Source organism: Medicago truncatula, chromosome 4, assembly GCF_003473485.1.
Source record: "Medicago truncatula cultivar Jemalong A17 chromosome 4, MtrunA17r5.0-ANR, whole genome shotgun sequence".
Classification (NCBI taxonomy): Eukaryota; Viridiplantae; Streptophyta; class Magnoliopsida; order Fabales; family Fabaceae; genus Medicago; species Medicago truncatula.
Genome location: NC_053045.1, coordinates 44,505,764 through 44,524,602, shown reverse-complemented (window position 1 = coordinate 44,524,602; position 18,839 = coordinate 44,505,764). Strand labels below are relative to the sequence as shown.

General features: G+C 33.8%; 2 protein-coding genes across 3 annotated transcripts; both read left to right on the top strand.

Annotated features, from left to right (window-relative positions):
- The first annotated feature begins 3,944 nt into the window (after nucleotides 1-3,944).
- Nucleotides 3,945-9,242, top strand: LOC120580036 (uncharacterized). 2 transcript variants are annotated; one of them, XM_039832950.1, is made up of 8 exons: nucleotides 3,945-4,312; nucleotides 4,515-5,510; nucleotides 5,632-5,934; nucleotides 6,055-6,219; nucleotides 6,756-6,896; nucleotides 7,448-7,540; nucleotides 8,096-8,419; nucleotides 8,523-9,242. In XM_039832950.1, the coding sequence occupies exons 2-8, from the start codon at nucleotides 4,548-4,550 to the stop codon at nucleotides 9,051-9,053; spliced, it is 2,520 nt and encodes an 839-aa protein (XP_039688884.1). In that variant the 5' UTR covers nucleotides 3,945-4,312; nucleotides 4,515-4,547; the 3' UTR covers nucleotides 9,054-9,242. The 2 variants fall into 2 exon arrangements, with proteins under 2 accessions (XP_039688884.1, XP_039688883.1); XM_039832949.1 differs by having other exon boundaries at nucleotides 7,430-7,540.
- A 2,209-nt stretch (nucleotides 9,243-11,451) lies between these two features.
- Nucleotides 11,452-17,976, top strand: LOC11441418 (F-box/LRR-repeat protein At4g14103). The gene is made up of 5 exons (XM_013601702.3): nucleotides 11,452-11,613; nucleotides 11,740-12,709; nucleotides 12,802-13,040; nucleotides 16,916-16,997; nucleotides 17,222-17,976. The coding sequence occupies exons 2-5, from the start codon at nucleotides 11,762-11,764 to the stop codon at nucleotides 17,420-17,422; spliced, it is 1,470 nt and encodes a 489-aa protein (XP_013457156.2). The 5' UTR covers nucleotides 11,452-11,613; nucleotides 11,740-11,761; the 3' UTR covers nucleotides 17,423-17,976.
- Nucleotides 17,977-18,839: the final 863 nt, after the last annotated feature.

Genomic DNA, 18,839 nt, shown 5'->3' with positions numbered 1-18,839 from the left:
TTGGTGTGCCCTGATTTTGAAGTTAAAGATATTTTATTTTACGCTAATGCTTAATGTTGCGAATATATTTTGGTGGCATACACACGGACGACGGTTTTTAATCACTTGTTACAACAAAATGGTCCACCTACTCAAACGTTTGGTAACGGCAGAAATGGTATACTGTCCAAAAGAAACAATCAAATTGGTTTTAAAGATCAAGAATTTCGTCTGCCCAAGCCAGGGTAGGTGGAGAAAAGCTTTGGCACAAGGAAACAAAATCAAAGTGGATAAGTCTCACAGTGTGATAGACTTACTTTTGATTCATTTGGTGATTGGTTTTAATAGTTTTTTGAGGATTAAAATCTATACAATACTTATTTGTGATCTAGTCGCTAGAAAATTCAATCACACCATATAAGAGTGCTCTTTATTTTAATAAATACTCCCTCCGTCCCTTAATAGATGACCTAGTTGACAATATACATTATTGACTTGACATACTTTGATTATATTTTTCTACTAATTCACAAAGATAAATAATATCATGTAAGATGTTGTTGGATTCGTCTCGATGAATATTTTTAAAATATTGAATTTTTATAATTTTTTTTAGTAGAGAATTGAAGATATCAAAGATAAAACATATGCATTGGTACGTGCGTCAGAGTCAACTAGGTCATCTATTGAGGGACGGAGGGAGTACAAGGCAAGGATTATGTTACTCATCCTGAAATGCTATTTTGGTATTTCTAAACTTTCCTCGATTGACAATGTTTTGTTTCTTGTACTTGCTCTTCGTTCTTTATGATTACTTGTCTGTGTCCATGCTTCATTTATTCACATATAAAAAAAAAATGGATCAATCATGCATAGTTCTAAAGTTAGGGATGCACAAATCTTCAGCATATCAAGCGAGACACTTTTCAATTTATCTACCTATGCATAATAATTCATCTATCCCCGTGAGCTTAGCTCAGTTGGTAGGGATATCACATTTTATATGCAGGGGCCGGGGTTCGAACCCCGGACACTCCACTTCTCCACAATTAAATTGTGTGAGTTCTAACCACTGGACTACTTGACCAAAAAAAAAAAAAAACATCTAACTTCGCCGCCAAAATCGATTTAACTTCTCCAAGTCTTTGTACCTTTACTTTTGCCGGGTTTCCGGTTCAGAAAATATTTGGGAGCGGTCTTTCGTTCTGTTGTTAAACAAGTAAATATCAATACATAAATGATTTCAAGATGACATAAATTCAACAGGCAGCTAGACCTTGCAAATGTAAAATGATCGACAATCTCTTCAACTACTCTCTGCTTTGCCAGTTTTGAGGCTTTAATTTTAATCTCTACTAGAGGTTCTTTTTGTTTTATTTCTAACTTTTGTTTAGAATCAAGTGACTTGCATAACTTATCCTAATTCACTCTCAATCCTCATTCTTTAGATACTCTCCTTAGTTCCTTATTTACTAGAGGTTATTAAGCTATCTTCTTTGTGTAACTTGAAGTCTACAGAAATAAAACTGGAACTACCTAGCATCCAATGGGATTACCCAACATAGTGAGCGATGCCATGTTAAAGAAAGTTGCTGCCAAGTCACGTAAAGAAGCTGCTAAGTTAGGAAAGGCATTTGAAGCAAGTTTGAAACCATCTCCCATACCTGATGGAATAGTTGACTTCTTGCAAAAAAAATTCACCGACGGCCAAAGTTAACATCTTAACAGATTATTCGAATTGATTTAATCTTAAGCAAGTAGTTATTTGAAAACCATAAGGGAGCTGAGTGTGTTAATTTTTTTTTCTCGAATCTCAGCTTAGCTAATTTAATGAAACAACCATAAGAATTTGTGATTGGTTATTACTAAACAGGTTGAGGAATCTATAAAGGGTGCAAATATTATCAATTATCTTTCGCAGTTCTCCGCACTTGCTTCTACCGCTGCGCCTGCCTCTTCCACACCTCCCGATCTTCATCTCAGTCACGCTGAAAGGTATTATTCCTCACATGCATTTTGATGGATCCCCTCCGAGAATAAATTTTTGGGTGCCATTTGATTTTTTTCATGTAGAGATTTCCATTTTTGTGATATTTCAAAATGAGATAGCATATTAGAGATTGTAGAATCCTTGTTTTCAATTTACCCAAGTAGAAATTGTTCAAGAATGACGACAGAGGCGTCGATATTTAAATAAGTTTAGAATCTTTGAAATTCAGTTTTTATTCATTTGCTTTCTTATACCGGTTGTAACCTTTTTTTATATAATTGATTTTTCAATGACAATTGATAGTGTTACTTTTTCATCCTTTAGTGTGATAAATCATCTAATGAAGATAAGGTTGAGAAGCTCCAACCTTACAGAAACTCTCCACTTCTTGATAATGGGCAGTGAAAAGTTATCATATCACATTTGAAGTTAAAATGCCTTCTTTGTGAACCTTTCTTTTAAGATAAGTGACTGAAAAAATCAGTTTGGCTGACTTAATTCATGACACATTGCTTTTGATAAACAATGAAATGATGTTTTTTTTCTTATGAAATAATATTTTCTAAGATATAAATCATGACACGTAGCTTTTCTTATGTTAAAATATACATTTCTCTCCCCTCTTATTCAAAACATTTTAAAAAATATTTTAGTCCCCTCCCTTGAGAGAAGCTTGAGTTACATTCTCCTCCCCTCTTATGTTAAAATCCACTCTTTACTCCCTCAATATTTTTTTTTACTTCTAATAATCTAGCAAAAAAAAAATAGTCTAACACTCTTTGAAAAAAATAGTATTAGAGGTTCATTTAAATATAATCAAAATTTGAATACATATTTTTCGCTATTTTTTATTCACATTAACTTGTAGTTTTAAACCCTATTATGAAACAACCCAAAATAAAATTAAAATATGTGAAAAATAACTAAAGTCAATTAAGTAATGCTTATTTAAATGTGAATTTTATACTCCAAGTTATAAATTTAATTATAATTGACATTTAAATTATAAAAAAATGAATTTTTATTTTTTAAATTGTGATTCAAAATTAGTATATATTATAAAAATATTTATTTATGTTAAAATAGATTAAAGTGTAGTGTATATTTAATTATTAAGGGAGGAGGTTGAAATTCAAGCATCTCACAAGGAAGGGGAGTATCAAATTTACTTTTCAAGGGAGTGGAGTGTATATTTTAATATAAGAGGGTAGGAGAGTGTAATTCAAGCATCTTTGAGGGGAGGGAAGTGTAATTTACTCAAAAAATATTGAAACATATACTCTTGTCGTGTTTGTTGAACGATATATTTTCTATGGTAACAAAAAAAAATTGTGTTTTGTTACATTTTTTTTAATAGTTGAATTCACTCTCATCCGTTATCTTTTTAAATGATAAGGAAAAAACCTAATTTGTTCAGGTGGATTCTAGGGTGAGGGATCAATTAAGTCTTTCATCGGTGAACCATGACAAAAATACTATTCGATCTAATTAATGGTCTAGATTTATTAAAATAAAATATGAGACCACCATCAACACATGTTCACCACAACCATGCCCTTATGTCTTCCTCATCTACCTCCTTTTCAATTGCGTAAATGATTTTGCTGGAAAATTAAAGAATTGTAAACTTTCAACTTTAATTAGTTCTCTTTGCTTATATATGTTTGCTAAGAACAAAAAAGCAGAATGATTTTGCACTGTTCCTCCAAACAATTTTAAAGTTCAAAGGCTTTTTTTTTTGTACAAGTTCGATGCCCATTTTTTATCACCTTCATTTGAACTAAAGTTTCAATTGATTTGTTTGTGTGTTAAAAGGCCATAACCGAACATTATTCTTGTTGTGTTTTTCACCATGAACATGTAGTATTAAAGTTTCAAATTTTAGGGGTTTCTCTTTTGACACAATAGTTATCAACACCAAGAAATTGGTTCATGTCACTTTCCCATATCTGGTTTTTCATTTTCAAATGGATGTAGATGTTTTCTGCGCGTATTCTAGATTTACAGATTTCAGGGGAGTTGAAGGATGAAGAAATATAATAGGGACAAGAATGTATGTTAAAATGTCTAGATGTTCTCAATTTTATTTTCAATAAATCTCAACCATTGATTCAATCGAATGGTATTTTCTTCGTGGTCCACCGGTGAGGAACTTAATTGAACCCTCACCCTAGAATCGACCATTTCTTCATACTACGAGATCAAAAGCACAAATACCTTTCCTTCATATCCCACAAATTTCGCATGCATCGTTCCAATTCGCTAGTCGGCAGTTTTCCAATCAACCTTCCGTGCAGACAGATTTTGACTCCAATTTTCAAATAATCACAACTCAATCGCAAGGTATATTTCATTCTCTGTTTTTCCCCATAAATCATTATCCTGCATGAAACTTAATTAATGTATACTGAACATTTTCCCAAATCATAAATCAATTTTTACCCAAATCACTAGGGTTTTTCCCCCAAATAGCTTCCCGTTTCAATCGAAACATTACTTTGCTTGGATATTGCAGAATATAATTCCATATTGTTTTTTTTTGTAGGCTTGCTCAGATTCTTACGGACTTACTTGAATAATGTCGAAATCAGTGGATGAAGTAATGATTCCACCCGATAAGAGAGTAAGGCGTGATAATGAAGAGAATCAAGACAGGCTGACTGACTTACCTGATTGTGTTATCCTTCACATTTTGTCGTTTTTGAAATCAAAGTTTGTTGTGCAAACTTCCATTTTGTCTACAAGATGGAAACATCTTTGGAAACGCATTCCAACTCTTATGTTGCATTCCTCAGACTTTTCCACTAAGAAGCTTTTTTCCGTATTTGTATCTCAGATTTTGGCTAATCGTGATAGATCGACTGCACTGCACTCTCTCGATCTTGAGCGCCATGGCAAGATTGAGACTTACCTCCTCAAAATGATTTTAAAATATATTTGTTCCCATAACACCCACATCCAACAATTAGGAATCCATGTCACTGCTGACGGTTGTCCCATTCTGAGCTGCGTTTCTAAATGTCGTACTCTTACATCTCTTAAGCTTATAGTTGACCATAGACGTAGTGGTAATCAAACAGAAACATTATTTCCAAAATCTTTGAATTTGCCTTTATTGACCAACTTAGATCTATCACATTTTTCCTTTTGCGGTGGTGAAAACGGTTGTGCTGAGCCCTTTTCCGCCTTTCCCAAGTTGAATAGTTTGGTTATTTCTGGTTGTAAGGTAAAAGATGCTCAAATTCTCAGCATATCAAGTGAGACACTTGTCAATTTTGCGATGCATTATTGTTCTTCAAGAATTGCCAAAATCGAGTTATCTGTTCCTAGTCTTTGTACCTTTACTTTTTCCGGTATGCTTGTTCAGAAAATATGTGGGAGCAGTCTTTTTTCTGTTAAAAAAATAAATATCAATCCATTTGTTTCTTTGGCTCCGGAGGATTATGCTTTGGCTTTGGAGGATTATTCTTTGGTTCTATTAAGCTGGCTGCAAGACCTTGCCAATGTAGAATCATTGGCAGTCACTTCAACTACTCTTCAGGTTCCTTGTCATGTTTTAAACCTTTGTTTTTACTTTCTTCTTAAGATATTTTTTTTTTTATTAAAATTCAGTTGACTTGCATAAGTATGATACTAATTCATCTCTATTCTTCTTTGCTTAGATTCTCTCCTTTGTTCCTGATTTATTGGAGGTTAAGTTCACTTCTTTGTGTAACTTGAAGTCATTGGAAGTACAACTGGTACCAGTTTATTATCGATTATTTATTGATTTGATGGAAGAGAACATGTTAAACAAGGCAGCTACCAAGTCACCTGAAGAAGCTGCTAAGTTAAACAAGGCATTTAATGCTGGTTTGCAACCACCTCCCATACCTGATGGAATAGTTGACTTCCTGCGACAAAACTCGCCTTCAACGACAGTTAACATCAACACAACGTACATGAGAAATTTTAATATCAAGCAGGTAGTTATTTAAAAACCATAAGGTAACCGAGTGTGGTAATTTTTTTTTGAGAATCTGAGCTTTGATAAATTCAAATTTAACAACCATAAGAAGAGTTTGTGATTGGTTGTTACTAAACAGGTTGAAGAATCCATAAAGGGAGCGAAGATGACCAGCTACCATTCACAATTTTCTGCGTCTGCCCCTTCCTCTGTCGCACCTGCTTCTGCTGAGTCTGCTCCAGCTCCTGCCACCGCGCCTTCTTCTTCCGCACCTCCCAATCTTCATCCTTGTTTCTCTGAAAAGGTAACGTTCATTCCTCACATGCATTTTGATGAATCCTCTTTGACTTTCTGTCACTAAAAATTTGGGTGCCATTTGTTGCTTTATGTGGAGATTTCCATTTGTGTATTTGAGAATGAGATGGCATATTAGATTATTGTAGAAGCCCTTGTCTGCAATTTACTCAAGTAGAAATGGTTAAATAATGATGACAAAGTCATCTATAATAAATTCTTCCTGTGTCCTTCAACTGCATGCTTGCCCTTTTCTCCACTTGCTTTCTATTGTAATGTCTTAACTAGGAGCAAAGAATTAAAGGATTGAAAGTTAAGAATCAAAGGAATGGAAGTTAAGATACATGACATTGAAACGACAATTGGTTAAGCAACAATCTAGAAACATTGTATTTATTGTTAAATATCAAATATTGCTGAGTAATGAGGTGATTGTATGCTTGTACTGGAACACTGTGCTGATATTCATAGGAATCAATCGCTAATTGTAGTTGATACAATAAACATTACATCTTTAAGAGTTTGTCATCCGTTGTTTCAAATCAGGTTGAAGAATCCGTAAAGGGCGTGAAGAACACCAGCTGCCATTCGCAATTTGCCACACCTGCCACTTCCTCTTCCGCACCTGTTTCTACTGCTCCTGCTTCTGCTGCACCTCTAAATCTTCATCTCTGTTGTGCTGTAACGGTAATATTCATTCTTCACATGCGTTGATGGATCCTCTTCGAGTTTCTGTTCCTAAAAATTTGGGTGCAATCTGTTGTTTTCATGTGAAGATTTCCATTTGTGTTATTTGAGAATGAGATAGTATATTGGATTATGGTAGAAACCCTTGTCTGCATTTTACTCAAGTAGAAATTGTTAAAGAATGATGACAGAGGCATCTATAATAAATTCTTCATGTGTCCTTCAACTGCATTCTGCCTCTTCTTTCTTGTTGCTTTCCATTGTTATTTCTTAGCTGGGAGTTAAGAATTAAAGTACCGGAAGTTAAGAATCAAAGTAATTGAAGTTTAAGATACATGACATTGAAACAATAATTGCTTAAGCAACAGTATAGAAACATTGTATTTATTGAATATCACATATTGCTGAGGAATGAAATGATTGTATGCTTGTACTGGAACATTGTGCTAATATTGATAGGAGTCAATTGTTATTTGTTTTTTTATAATAAACATTGCATCATCAAGAGTTTGTGATTGGTTGTTACTAATCAGGTTGAAGAATCCATACAGGGTGTGAAGAACACCAGGTACCGTTTGCAATTTGACGCGCCTGCCTCCTCTTCTGCCGCACCACTTAATCTTCATCTTTGTTGCACTGAAAAGGTAACATTCATTACTCACTTGCATTTTGATGGATCCTCTGAGTTTCTGTTACTAAAACTTTGGGTGCCATTTGTTGTTTTCGTGTGCAGATTTCCATTTGTGTTACTTGAGAATGAGATAGCATATTAGATTATTGTAGAAAATCCTTGTCTGCTATTTACTCATGTAGAAATTGTTAAATAATGATGGCAGAGGCATCCATCTATAATAACTTCTTCATGTGTCCTTCAATTTCTACATGAGTAAATAGCAATTGAAGGACACATGAAGAAGTTATTATATAGGAATGCAGAGGCAGAGGCAGAGGCATCCATCTATTGTTAATTGTTATAATATACATTACATTGTTATTCATAATGTTTGATTAATAGCACTTTTTAAGTGAACTAAATTGATATAGGAAATGATTTCCTCGTTGATACTGTATAATAAACATTACATCATTAATTTCTTAATGATAAAAAGAACTAAATTGATATAGGATATGATTTGCTCTATTATCATGGCTGCCTCCGGGTTGTGTCTCATTACGTTTGTTGATTGTTTTTATGATAGATGACAACTAATGTTGACAACTGTGATTCAACACTTTGGCCTGAGTTGGTAACTAAAGCTTTCATCGAAATTATGGTTGATGAAGTTACAAAAGAAAATATGCAAAATGGTGTGTTTCATACTGGAACCTGGACCTCGATGACTGCTAAGTTGAATTCCACAACTAATTGCTCCTATAGTGAGGAACAACTAAAGGCTAAAATGCATAGTCTAAGATCCATGTTTCACGAGTTCTATTCACTTTTGCAAAACACAGAATTTGGGTGGAATGCAGAAACCAACATTGTTACTGCAAGTGAAGAGGTCTGGCAAAATTATCTTAAGGTATGGTTTGTTTGATTTTTATTGGTTTTGTGAGTAGATTTATATTAATTTTATTTGCCAATAATGTTAATGTATTATTGACGATATGCTTATATTATTTTAGACACATGATAAAGCATCTCAGTTTCAAAATAAAGGGTGCGACCATTATAAGTTGTTGGAAATCATATTCAACAAAAATAATGAAACTGAAGTACTTCATCATTCATTTACCCAAGACCAACCAAATACCGATAAAGAAAATGAGCTCAATAATCAATACTTTAACACCAGGAGTGCAAATATTGTATGTGTTGATGATGATAGTTCAAACAATGATATTCAAGAAGTGGGGCGCATCACATGCAATGAGAAGCAAAAGATTGAAGTAAAAGAGCATATATTCAGGAAAGAGTCTACAACACATCAAATAGGAGAAGCACTTGTAGAACGGGGTAAGATTGTGGAGGCTAGTTCTTCACATGTAACAAAAGATTGCTCTCTTACTAAGTGTGTGGTTGCTCTTGAAGAGATTGAAGACATTTCAGATGACATCTATGGGAAAGCCTTGGAAAAATTTAAGGATCCTGATTGGAGGGAAATGTTTATCGCTATGTCTAAAGATAGGAAATGTGGATGGCTATATAGACTTTAAGGATAAAATTTTACTTGTATATGTGGCGATAGTGATGAGACACAGTATTTGTTTATGGTATGTATGGTCATATTATTCTTTAAGGTACTTGGTGAACAATTCTGATGTTGTTTTTCCGCTTTGTTTTGGATTTTATAGTTATGTTATTAAACCTTTTATTTCACATTCATTGAATATCTTGTTCTTAAAGTTTTGTTATGAAATTGTATGATAGAATATAACTGGTATGTATATTATTAGAAGTGGGTATTCTACTTATGATGCAAGTGATGGTGCATTTGCATACATTCTCTCTTCTTCAGGCATGTTTGTTGGACCAAACATTGAATGAAGAGAAATAGCATATTTCTCAAAAACAAGAGAGAAAGAAAGGAGATAGTCATGTTAATTGCCATAAGAATTTCTTGAATTTGGGAATTCTCTGTCTGGCTAATTAGATTAAAAAAGAAGGATCATTTTTTCTGTTGCTATGGACATGAAGTTTATCATCATATCAAATTCCATATTCTTCTCCATAAAAGCTACATTTGATATATTTCTGTACAATAGTCATTGCTTACGTAGAATCAAAATAACATTGTTCTGGAACTGAATAGTGAAATATGTGGGAGTTTGTATCTAATTTGAATGAGTCCCTCGATATGTGGAATCGTTTAGTGCCTGTCTTATATGTCAGATCTCTTCTTCTAGTTTTTCATTACTCTCAATCTAGAGGGTATACAATTGAACGAAGTCTCTTAAAAAAAATTATTTGTACATAATCAAGACAGCCTTGTTGTAAGCAGAAAAATAAAACACAACAATCTTTGCCTCTTTTCTTCTCTTCCAGGAAATACTCCTCTTCTTCCAAGCTCTATTTTATTATGTTCGAATGAAAAAGTTTACAAAACTAAAAATTGTTGAAACTGTTTTGTTTCTCACCGTTTCTTCCTTTTTTTTTCTTTTTTTTTTAATGCTTGGATAAAATTCATTTTGTATAATTTTTTGGGTTATGAGCTCGTTTTGGTTACTTGTGAGTAGAAGGAAGTAGAAGAGGAAAATGGAAAGAAAGTATAGTCCCCCAATTCTTGAACAAGGGGTTTGCTTTACTTCACAACACAAAATTCTCTCAAAATGGGGGAACTAAAAAAATTTATTGAAAAGAGAACTTAAGAGTTTAGATAAATTCTTTAAATCTATTTTATGTTGTTACAATACTTTTAAAGTTAAAAATATATTAATAATAAACATTTATTTATGATTTTGTTTTTTTCAAAAATTTTGATTCTCTTCAAAGATAATTTCTCAAAATGGATTCTGCACGAAAACAATTTCTCACAAAAATATGAAAGGTTCTCTGTTTTTTTTTCCATTACTTGCCTCTCCCAAAACCTTCACTTATTATCCCTCAAAATCACATAGTTTAAGGAACAACACCACCTATTTTGGGAAGGAATTTGCAATTTCTTAAATTCGAAGTGCTATGTTTATCTTATCCTTACAAATTTGATCCTCAATTTCAGATTAGATGCAACCATTGCACCATGCACTCAACATTGATAGTTGTTTGATGAAGATCGAACAATTTATTTTTAATTTTTTTTAAGAAGCTAAATTAATCCACTTTAATTGGCATCAAATATAATCGAACACGAGACCTTAAAGTAGATTTTTGTTTAATACTCCTTTTGATCTTTTGTATAAAAAGATTTTCAATAATTATTACTTAAAAGATATTTGTACCTTTTATTTGATGTTCCCCTTTTTAATATTAGTGAGTATTTTTAATTTTTAATTTTCTTTAAGGAATTAGTGAGTTTATTTAATGTTTCAATTTTTTTTTATAAAATTTATAATTATAAAAAAAATTACAATAATTAACTATTGAATTGATTTTGGGAATTTTATGGTACACCCAAAAATTTGAGTGTATTGTTACACCAAATCCTTAAATTAATAGTTAAATGAGTTATTTTTTGAAAAAAAAAATCATTTTACAATCATCTATAATTATAATAACTAAATCTTATTTACAAAAAATGTCGACAAAATAAAATTTAATTATAAATTTGATTATTTTTTACAATAAATGTAAAAATGATTAGTATGATTTTTTTTTTTTAATTAAGATTAGTATGATTTTTATAAATAATGAAATGATATTTTTTGTTATGAATTGATATTTTCTTAAATGTAAATATCAACCAATAATTATTTATTTTATAAAAAAAAAAAATAGTTAATTTATAGATTTTTGAAGCAAGAGTATTATTGATTTACAAGTGTATGGCAGAAGTCCTTAGATTTTGATTTTTCTTTTTTTAAATATAATAAAGTCCATCTAATCATGATCGTATGATGACTTGGCTGCTGACTAGGATCTATGACGGTGGCGAACCTTGATCGCTCAATTTGGCAGTTCCAAAAAAAAAAGTCATATTATGATAAACAACGATGATGATTCTTTGTTTAACATAGAGAGAAAGAAAGAACACCTTCTATGCAGCCTCGTCGTTATCCCTCCAGCGTTCCATTCCGATCTGTAATTCATCAGATCAGAACTCACATCTCACTCACCAAGGTATTCAAATTCTCATTTCTCTTTTTCATAATCTAGGTTTTCTCTTCTCAATCGCTTCCTTACAATTTCTCAATCGCTTCTTTTTCCGTTATAATCATTCAATTCTACGATTCTTTTTATACACAGGTAGATAATTATCTGAATAACAATGTCAAATTCAGCGGTAGAGGATGATTTAATGATTCCTTCGAAACTGCGAAAAACGAAGAAATTAAAGCAAGGAAATGAAGAAGATAATCTGAGTGATTTACCAGATTGTGTTATTCTTCATATATTATCGTTTTTAAATGCGAAAGAAGCGGTAAGAACTTGCATTTTATCGAATAGATGGAAGAATGTTTGGAAATGTGTTCCTACTCTTGTATTGCATTCATCTGATTTTTCAACTTTCAAGAATTTTACTAAATTCGTGTCTAAGATTTTGTCACATCGTGATGGAACAATTGCGCTGCAAGAGCTTGATTTTGAACGTGTAGGTAGTATTGAGCCTCACCTTCTTAAGAGAATTGTGAATTATGCTTTTTCTCATAATGTGCAAAGATTGGGAATTTCTGTTAAAGGGGATATTTGTCATATTCTGCCTTGTGTTTCTTCGTGTCGGACTTTAACGTCTCTTAAGCTTTCTGTTTCGCCCAAAGGGAGGCATAATTATGGGAGAACGTTGTTTCCAAAATCATTGGATTTGCCAGCGTTAACCAGTTTGCATCTAGGGAATTTCGTCTTTTGTGCTAGTGATAAAGGCCGAACTGAGCCCTTTTCGGGTTTTAACAAGTTGAATAGTTTGGTCATTGACAATTGTACGGTGAAGGATGCGCAGATTCTTTGCATATTAAGTGAGACACTTGTCAATTTGACTATGCGTAATCATTCTTCTGACGTTTACAAAATCGAACTATCCGCTCCAAGTCTTAGCACGTTTGCGTTTACCGGAACCCCTTATCAGAAACTTTGTGGGAGCAATCTTTCCTCGGTTAAACAGGTGAATATTGATGCAGAAATGTTGTCTAACTACACTGAGCCTCCTTTGGTTTTGCTTAGCTGGCTGTTAGAACTTGCTAATATCAAATCATTGACGGTCTCTGCGAGTACTCTTCAGGTACCTTAACTTGACATTTTTGAGGATTTACTTAGACTTGCTTTGAAGTATACTTTTTGTTTGTTTCTAACTTACTAACTCTCATTGCTCAGGTTCTTTCATTAATTCCTGATTTGTTGAAGGATAAGCTCACTTCTTTGTGTAACTTGAAGTCACTTAGAGTACAGCTGAAACCACTTTCATATGGATTATCCATGACACTGAGAACGGCCAAGTTACAGAAAGAAGTTAAAGCAGGGCAGGAACCATCTTCACCCATACCTGATGGAATAGTGGACTTTTTGATTCAAAACTCACCGTCAGCAGAAGTTGACATCATAGATAGCTCAAGGTGAAATGTGCATTCAAATTTTTAATTAGAGATTCTTATAACTGGTTGGTTTGGTTTTTGCGTCCTTCTCTGTTTTTATTTCCCTATGTGTCTATGGTTATAACTAATAATCTGTCGAAATGTAAGTCCCTTTGGTAGAGAAATAAATTGCACATGCATACTAGATGATTGTATCCAGTACAACTTGATAGAGATATAGTTTACCATACTCACTCTATTAATCGTATGCACCGTTTATGCTACACTATATCTGTTGTAGCCGCTGGAAGTTGGTTAGTTTAGTTACATCCTGCAGAGTTGTTAGTTTCGGTTAGAAATGTTAGATTCTGCTGGAACCTCGTATGAATAAGAGCTCAATGCTCTCTCAAGGCTAATAAATCAGATTCAGTAATCTTTGAACACTAAATTCCTTCATTATGTGTGTGTTTGTATAATTATGATTATGTACACATGGGCAGCCCGGTGCACCAAAGCTCCCGCATACATAGGGTTCAGGAAGGGGTCCCACCATTTTGGTGTACTGTCAACAGCATTACCATGTTTTTTACACAAGAGGCTGTTTCCAGGACTTGAACCTGGACGTTTCAGTCATGTGACATCAACTTTACCGTTGCGCCAAGGCTCCCCCTTCATATATGTATATATACACTGCCACCATGGCAACTAGATCTTGCAAAGGCTGCTTCATGGAGATTAATGTTTCACTGTCACATTCTCCACCACCACCGCAGAGGTATATTCTTCCCAGCCACTTAGTACTGAACGTAGGTCCACTTGAGGATCTACCATTGCCTTAGTGAAACCCAGGCTTCATGCCTCATCGATTATTTTCATCTCCTACAAATCAAGCTGTGGCGAGTTTCTTTGATAAACTCAGCTTCTGTGAATAACATTGTATCTACAGTTTTACACACTCTTCCACCTTACTTTCATTGTAGCACAGTAGGCTTGATGATGTCAATTCTAATGTTTTGGTTTATGCACTCAATCTTCATAAACACTTCAGCACCGAATATTAATAGCGTGGAGTTTTGTGTTTCATGTTGTATGGGAAAATCTCACAAACTACCCTCACTTCCATCTCCCTCAACTTATTTTGAGCCTCTTGAATTACATTTCTGTGATTTTAGGGACATCCCTTGTGCAGTTCTCTATGGGCTATACTTGTTATGTGTAAGTTTATATTTTAAGTAAACTGCAAGTGGATTTATTTCATCAAAAAAAGGTCTGAAACTGTCAGTTCTCAAACAATATAGAATATAAGTCATACTTCCATTTATCTCATTAATAAACTACTTTTGTCTCATGAAGCATCGACCCCGAACTCCCTTACAAACACTGCTGTGCAAAACTACAAATTATACATTTCTTAAGGTCTTTGGCTGTGCTTGTTTCCCTATGTTAAGAACTCATAACTCCAATAAACTATAATATTGGTCCATTGTCTACATTTCTGGGCTACTCCTTATGTCACAGGGTATAAAGTCCTTGACAGAGATGTTGACTCTTTCGTGAGTCCAAGTCCCCATCTGTTCCACCAAAAAAGTCTCCATCAAGTCATTTCTCCCCGCCCAAATGTATGCCTCCTGGTGTCATTCCAACAACCTGTACTCTAGTGTTTGATGTGCAATCTTTCCTGTGTTGCTCTCAGTCCTTTGGTTTCCTGGCAACATGCATCAAATCCTCTACTTCCTCTCAATCTGTCCGTGCACCTACTCCACAGCCTTCATCTACTACTTCCTTGAGTACCATTGATCCCAACTACCCTGTTTATTGTCCTACTTTGTCTTCTCCTCCTCTTTCTACTCAGCCAATGCAAGCACAGCCCAAGTTTGGCATTGTAAAGCCTCAACTTCACCCTGCTTATTGCTCTCTACAGTAGAACCCACCTCTCTGAAGCCGGCCTTGTCCTCCCCCCGCTATGGCTTAACCTTGCAGCCAGCCTCATCTCAGATCCCTACTATATTTGTATGCATTTTGTTATGAGGGTTAGGTCTCAGATGGTGATTATCGCAGGTCTGCTTCTGGTGCTTGTACCTTTTTGGCCTCAATTTAATTTCATGGTGGTCCAAGCAATCACTTGTAGCAAAATCCTTAGCAAAAGCTGAATAAAGAAGTATAGCTATCATTGCCTCATAACTCTTGCAGGTTCATTCCTTGCTCAAGGAACTTCTAGTGTAACCTCCACTTTGATTGTCTATTATGATAATAATCACTTGTTCGAACACAAACTTAAGTGGATGTTCTATAGCAATTAGCGATATAAAATGAAAGTAATTTATTAGTGGTTCGAAATAAATCTTTATATTTGGGTGAATGAGGGTTCGTGTCAAGAAAGTTAGAACTAATATACTGAAGAAATGCCAAAGCTAGAATCAGTGTATAATGAAATGATATTTGATACTCAATTAAAATGCAGTTGTTGGTGGTTTGAAAATAATTTTTATTTTGAGATCAATGAAGGTTGGTGAGATGAAAGGAAGAGAGCTAATTCTTAGATGTTGAAGAAACCATGAATGCAGAACTAGTTATTAGATGTTGAAGAAACCATGAATGCAGAACTAGTTATTAGATGTTGGAGTCTTGGAGAAACACATAATCTAGATTCTTTTGTGCATAAGTCTAACTGATATTCCATGGAAATGTCTGTGTAATGTGTCGACCAGTTTGAATTTGCTTATAGCTCATAGAAGCTTTGCAACTCAGATAATGTATTAGCTCTTAACATAAGAAAAAGCTTGTGTGTGCTCTAAAATACAATCACATGTAAGACCATTTCAAATTAGTGTCTAGCTCATAGGATCTTTGTAACAATAAATAATAACTTATTTGCAAAATTATTTAAAACTTGTGAATACAGGATCTCCACCTACATAAGAAAAATGTCGATATTGTTTCAATTTCTGTGGTCGTTTCTTTAAAAAAAAAAAAATTACTCCTTGTAGTATTATTTCAAAAGTTTTCTTCTCTATAAGTGCTTATTGAATGGCTTATCCAAACTAACATATAGTATTGTTTATAGTTTATCATGTGATTTTCTTAGTCAATAACTAGTCCTTGAAAAACAAGACTGTTAAGGAAAAGTGGGGTACTGCAAATCTGCGAAGAAGCCGAAGTTTTAAATGTCTTTTGTTTGCACATTGGGAGTTGCATGTACTGCATGCTTCTTTGCTTGCAAGTTCACATTTTGTTGACGTGATTTTGTTCCTAACCTTTTGTGGATGCTTCTTTGATGTGATTTAGAGGGTAGGAAAGGAGAATGGAGAGGGCTGAAATTCATCCTCTCAATGTTGTGGCTCTTCTCAATTCAGGGGAGATTTAAAGGGAATAGAAAATGAATTTTGAATATTTTTAGGATAAATGTTTGGAAATTTAAATTTACTCTTCACCTTTGCCATCGTCGACATTACCCTTCACGATTGTCCCTAGACACTTTCCTCCACCATCATCTTTGCATGACATCCCTCCAACAGTTCAAGAAAATTTGGTGTAATTGAAGGAGTGAAGTCAAAAGTTTGATTTTATTTGAGGGGATAGGGTTCAGGAATCTAGGTATTGGGACACATAAAATTTAACCTATGTATTTGTTTGATTGAAGGCTGGGCTTTTCGATTGTTTTGAAGATTCTGATGCAAATTATCATATGGTCTTGATATTTTCATTTACTTCCCCTTTTTTAAAATGTAATTGGTCAGAACCTTAAAGTTATAATATTAAAATACATTGCAAAATAAGGAAATTAAGCTTATGCAAAGTTGTGGATGTTACTGTCTGAGCAATCCTTTCATGTTCTGAAGAGTTTTCAAGCTTGGTACAGTAATGGATAGATGCCAACTGCATTACTTTATACTAATTAGGAATTTGTATTTATCTAGGTTCGGCGGCACCTTTGACCATCTGCCTCCATTTCCCGTGTCTTCCATTTTTCCTCAATTCCTTCAGCCTTCTTCCTGCGAGGTATACTCTTTTTGCTTAAATTCTTTATTAATGTATATTAGAAGATATTACTATTGTTGGTCAAATTTTTATGGTTTTGTGATGCATGTTCAGTTGTATGCTCCTTAGACTATATGTTCATGTGTATTGGATAGGATTGTATGTTTAATTATTATAGGTTTTATGCTATGGTTAAACTATTCATTCATAGATATAATTGAACAAAAGCTTATTGCATATCCCAGTCTGTCGTGGATGACCTGCGCCAGCGGATACAACAGTTAGAGCAAGCGGTATTGCAAGTGCAGCAGTATATTCAACTAGCCCATGAGGAGATATCTCGGGAGAAGGAGGAAATGTCTGCCATCCAAGGGCATATGTCGATGTTGTCAAAGACCCTTGCTGCCCTAAAGCGGCAGATGCAGACTATGGGGCTGTGGCAATGATGTCAAGACTATCAGTGCCATTATCATAATGATGGCAATGACAATGATGGTAGATTTTAAGAATAGCTAAACACATTTTTGTATTGGTATTCTTTCTCCTCCCTTTGAATTAGTTTAATTTTGATTTTTTTCCTTTCAACTTTTAATAATTGATTACTTACTGTTGCTCTGAGACCCTACACTTTAGGGAAATCTATAACAAGCTTTGGGGCAAGCTATAAGCTTTCATACAAAGGAGAACACCTCCACCTTCAGTAAAAATGTAGATAACAGTTCCGGTCTGCATCGCTGAATCCATTGGGTTACCAGAGTTGTGATGAAAAAGAAAGTATCGGCCTCTAGGCTCTCTATAACACATAAATTATGACCTTTTAGTTTGTCCTTACATAAAGTGAGTTTTTTGGTACTTTGGTGTGTTTTTTTTTTTTTGTTTTTTTGTAGAAGGAAGTACTTTGGAGTATTGTCGAGTTGCAGTAGTATGTAAGCAAAATTAATATAACATTTAAGTTTATATTTAAATAATTTTTAGACTTAATTGTGCTTTTGGCCCTCAACTTTCTCAATTGTGCAATTTTGGTCCTCCTAATTTAAAATGTACGATTTTGATCCTTCAACTTTATTCCATTTATGATTTCCTAGCCCCGGTTCATTCTTTTTTTCTTCCTAATTTCACATTCAGTTGGCAACTTCTTAACGATGTTGTGCATCATTGTCACTATGCCTGCATGGATATTAATAATTTAAACATTAAAAAATATAAAAATTATATTTTAATTGATTTTTATTAAATTGAAAATCTAAAAAAAATGAATTTAAAACCGAATGTTTACCCTCACCAACCAATTTAATATATAAATGTTCACTGCATCCCACTTTGTGAGCTTAATCTATATCTTTCAGATCCTGGGTTTCACGTTAAATTTGGAGTAAATATTAATTTCCAATAATATATCAAATTACTTTGAGTTGGCTTTTTGTTGTCCAAAAATGGAGATTTCCCGTGGAGGTTGTTCTCCTAGGATTAGGTTAGCTCATTTGAATAAACATGGATTATTAGATGAAACACGTTTACGACAAGCTTTAGAATTGCAACCTTTTGACATTGTTAGAGAAATGCTAGGAACAGTTCTTTAATACTCTGATACAGTGCGGAGCCAGAAAAAAATGTCAGGGTAGGCCACTAAAATTAACTATTGAAAAATTGTTTAAAGTCTCGCAAATTAGACCTATAATTGAAATATTTAAATTTTTCGGGTGAGCCACTACACCAATTAGCGGGAATTTGGATCAACTAAAACTTAAAACCGACATAAAATTGTATAAAATCTCGCAAAATAGACCTATAATTGAATTATTTAAATTTTCGGGTGGGCCACTACACCACTTTGCAGGAATTTGGATCAACCAAAACATAAAA

What these genes read in the sequence shown, in the direction of transcription:
- LOC120580036 (XM_039832949.1), top strand. Translation starts at nt 4,548, where the DNA reads ATGTCGAAATCAGTGGATGAAGTAATGATTCCACCCGATAAGAGAGTA. An exon ending in ATCTTTGTTGCACTGAAAAG is followed by an intron (nt 7,541 to 8,095) that starts GTAACATTCATT and finishes TTTTTATGATAG; the next exon opens with ATGACAACTAATGTTGACAA. An exon ending in TCTGGCAAAATTATCTTAAG is followed by an intron (nt 8,420 to 8,522) that starts GTATGGTTTGTT and finishes ATATTATTTTAG; the next exon opens with ACACATGATAAAGCATCTCA.
- LOC11441418 (XM_013601702.3), top strand. Translation starts at nt 11,762, where the DNA reads ATGTCAAATTCAGCGGTAGAGGATGATTTAATGATTCCTTCGAAACTG. An exon ending in TCTCTGCGAGTACTCTTCAG is followed by an intron (nt 12,710 to 12,801) that starts GTACCTTAACTT and finishes CTCATTGCTCAG; the next exon opens with GTTCTTTCATTAATTCCTGA. An exon ending in GACATCATAGATAGCTCAAG is followed by an intron (nt 13,041 to 16,915) that starts GTGAAATGTGCA and finishes GTATTTATCTAG; the next exon opens with GTTCGGCGGCACCTTTGACC.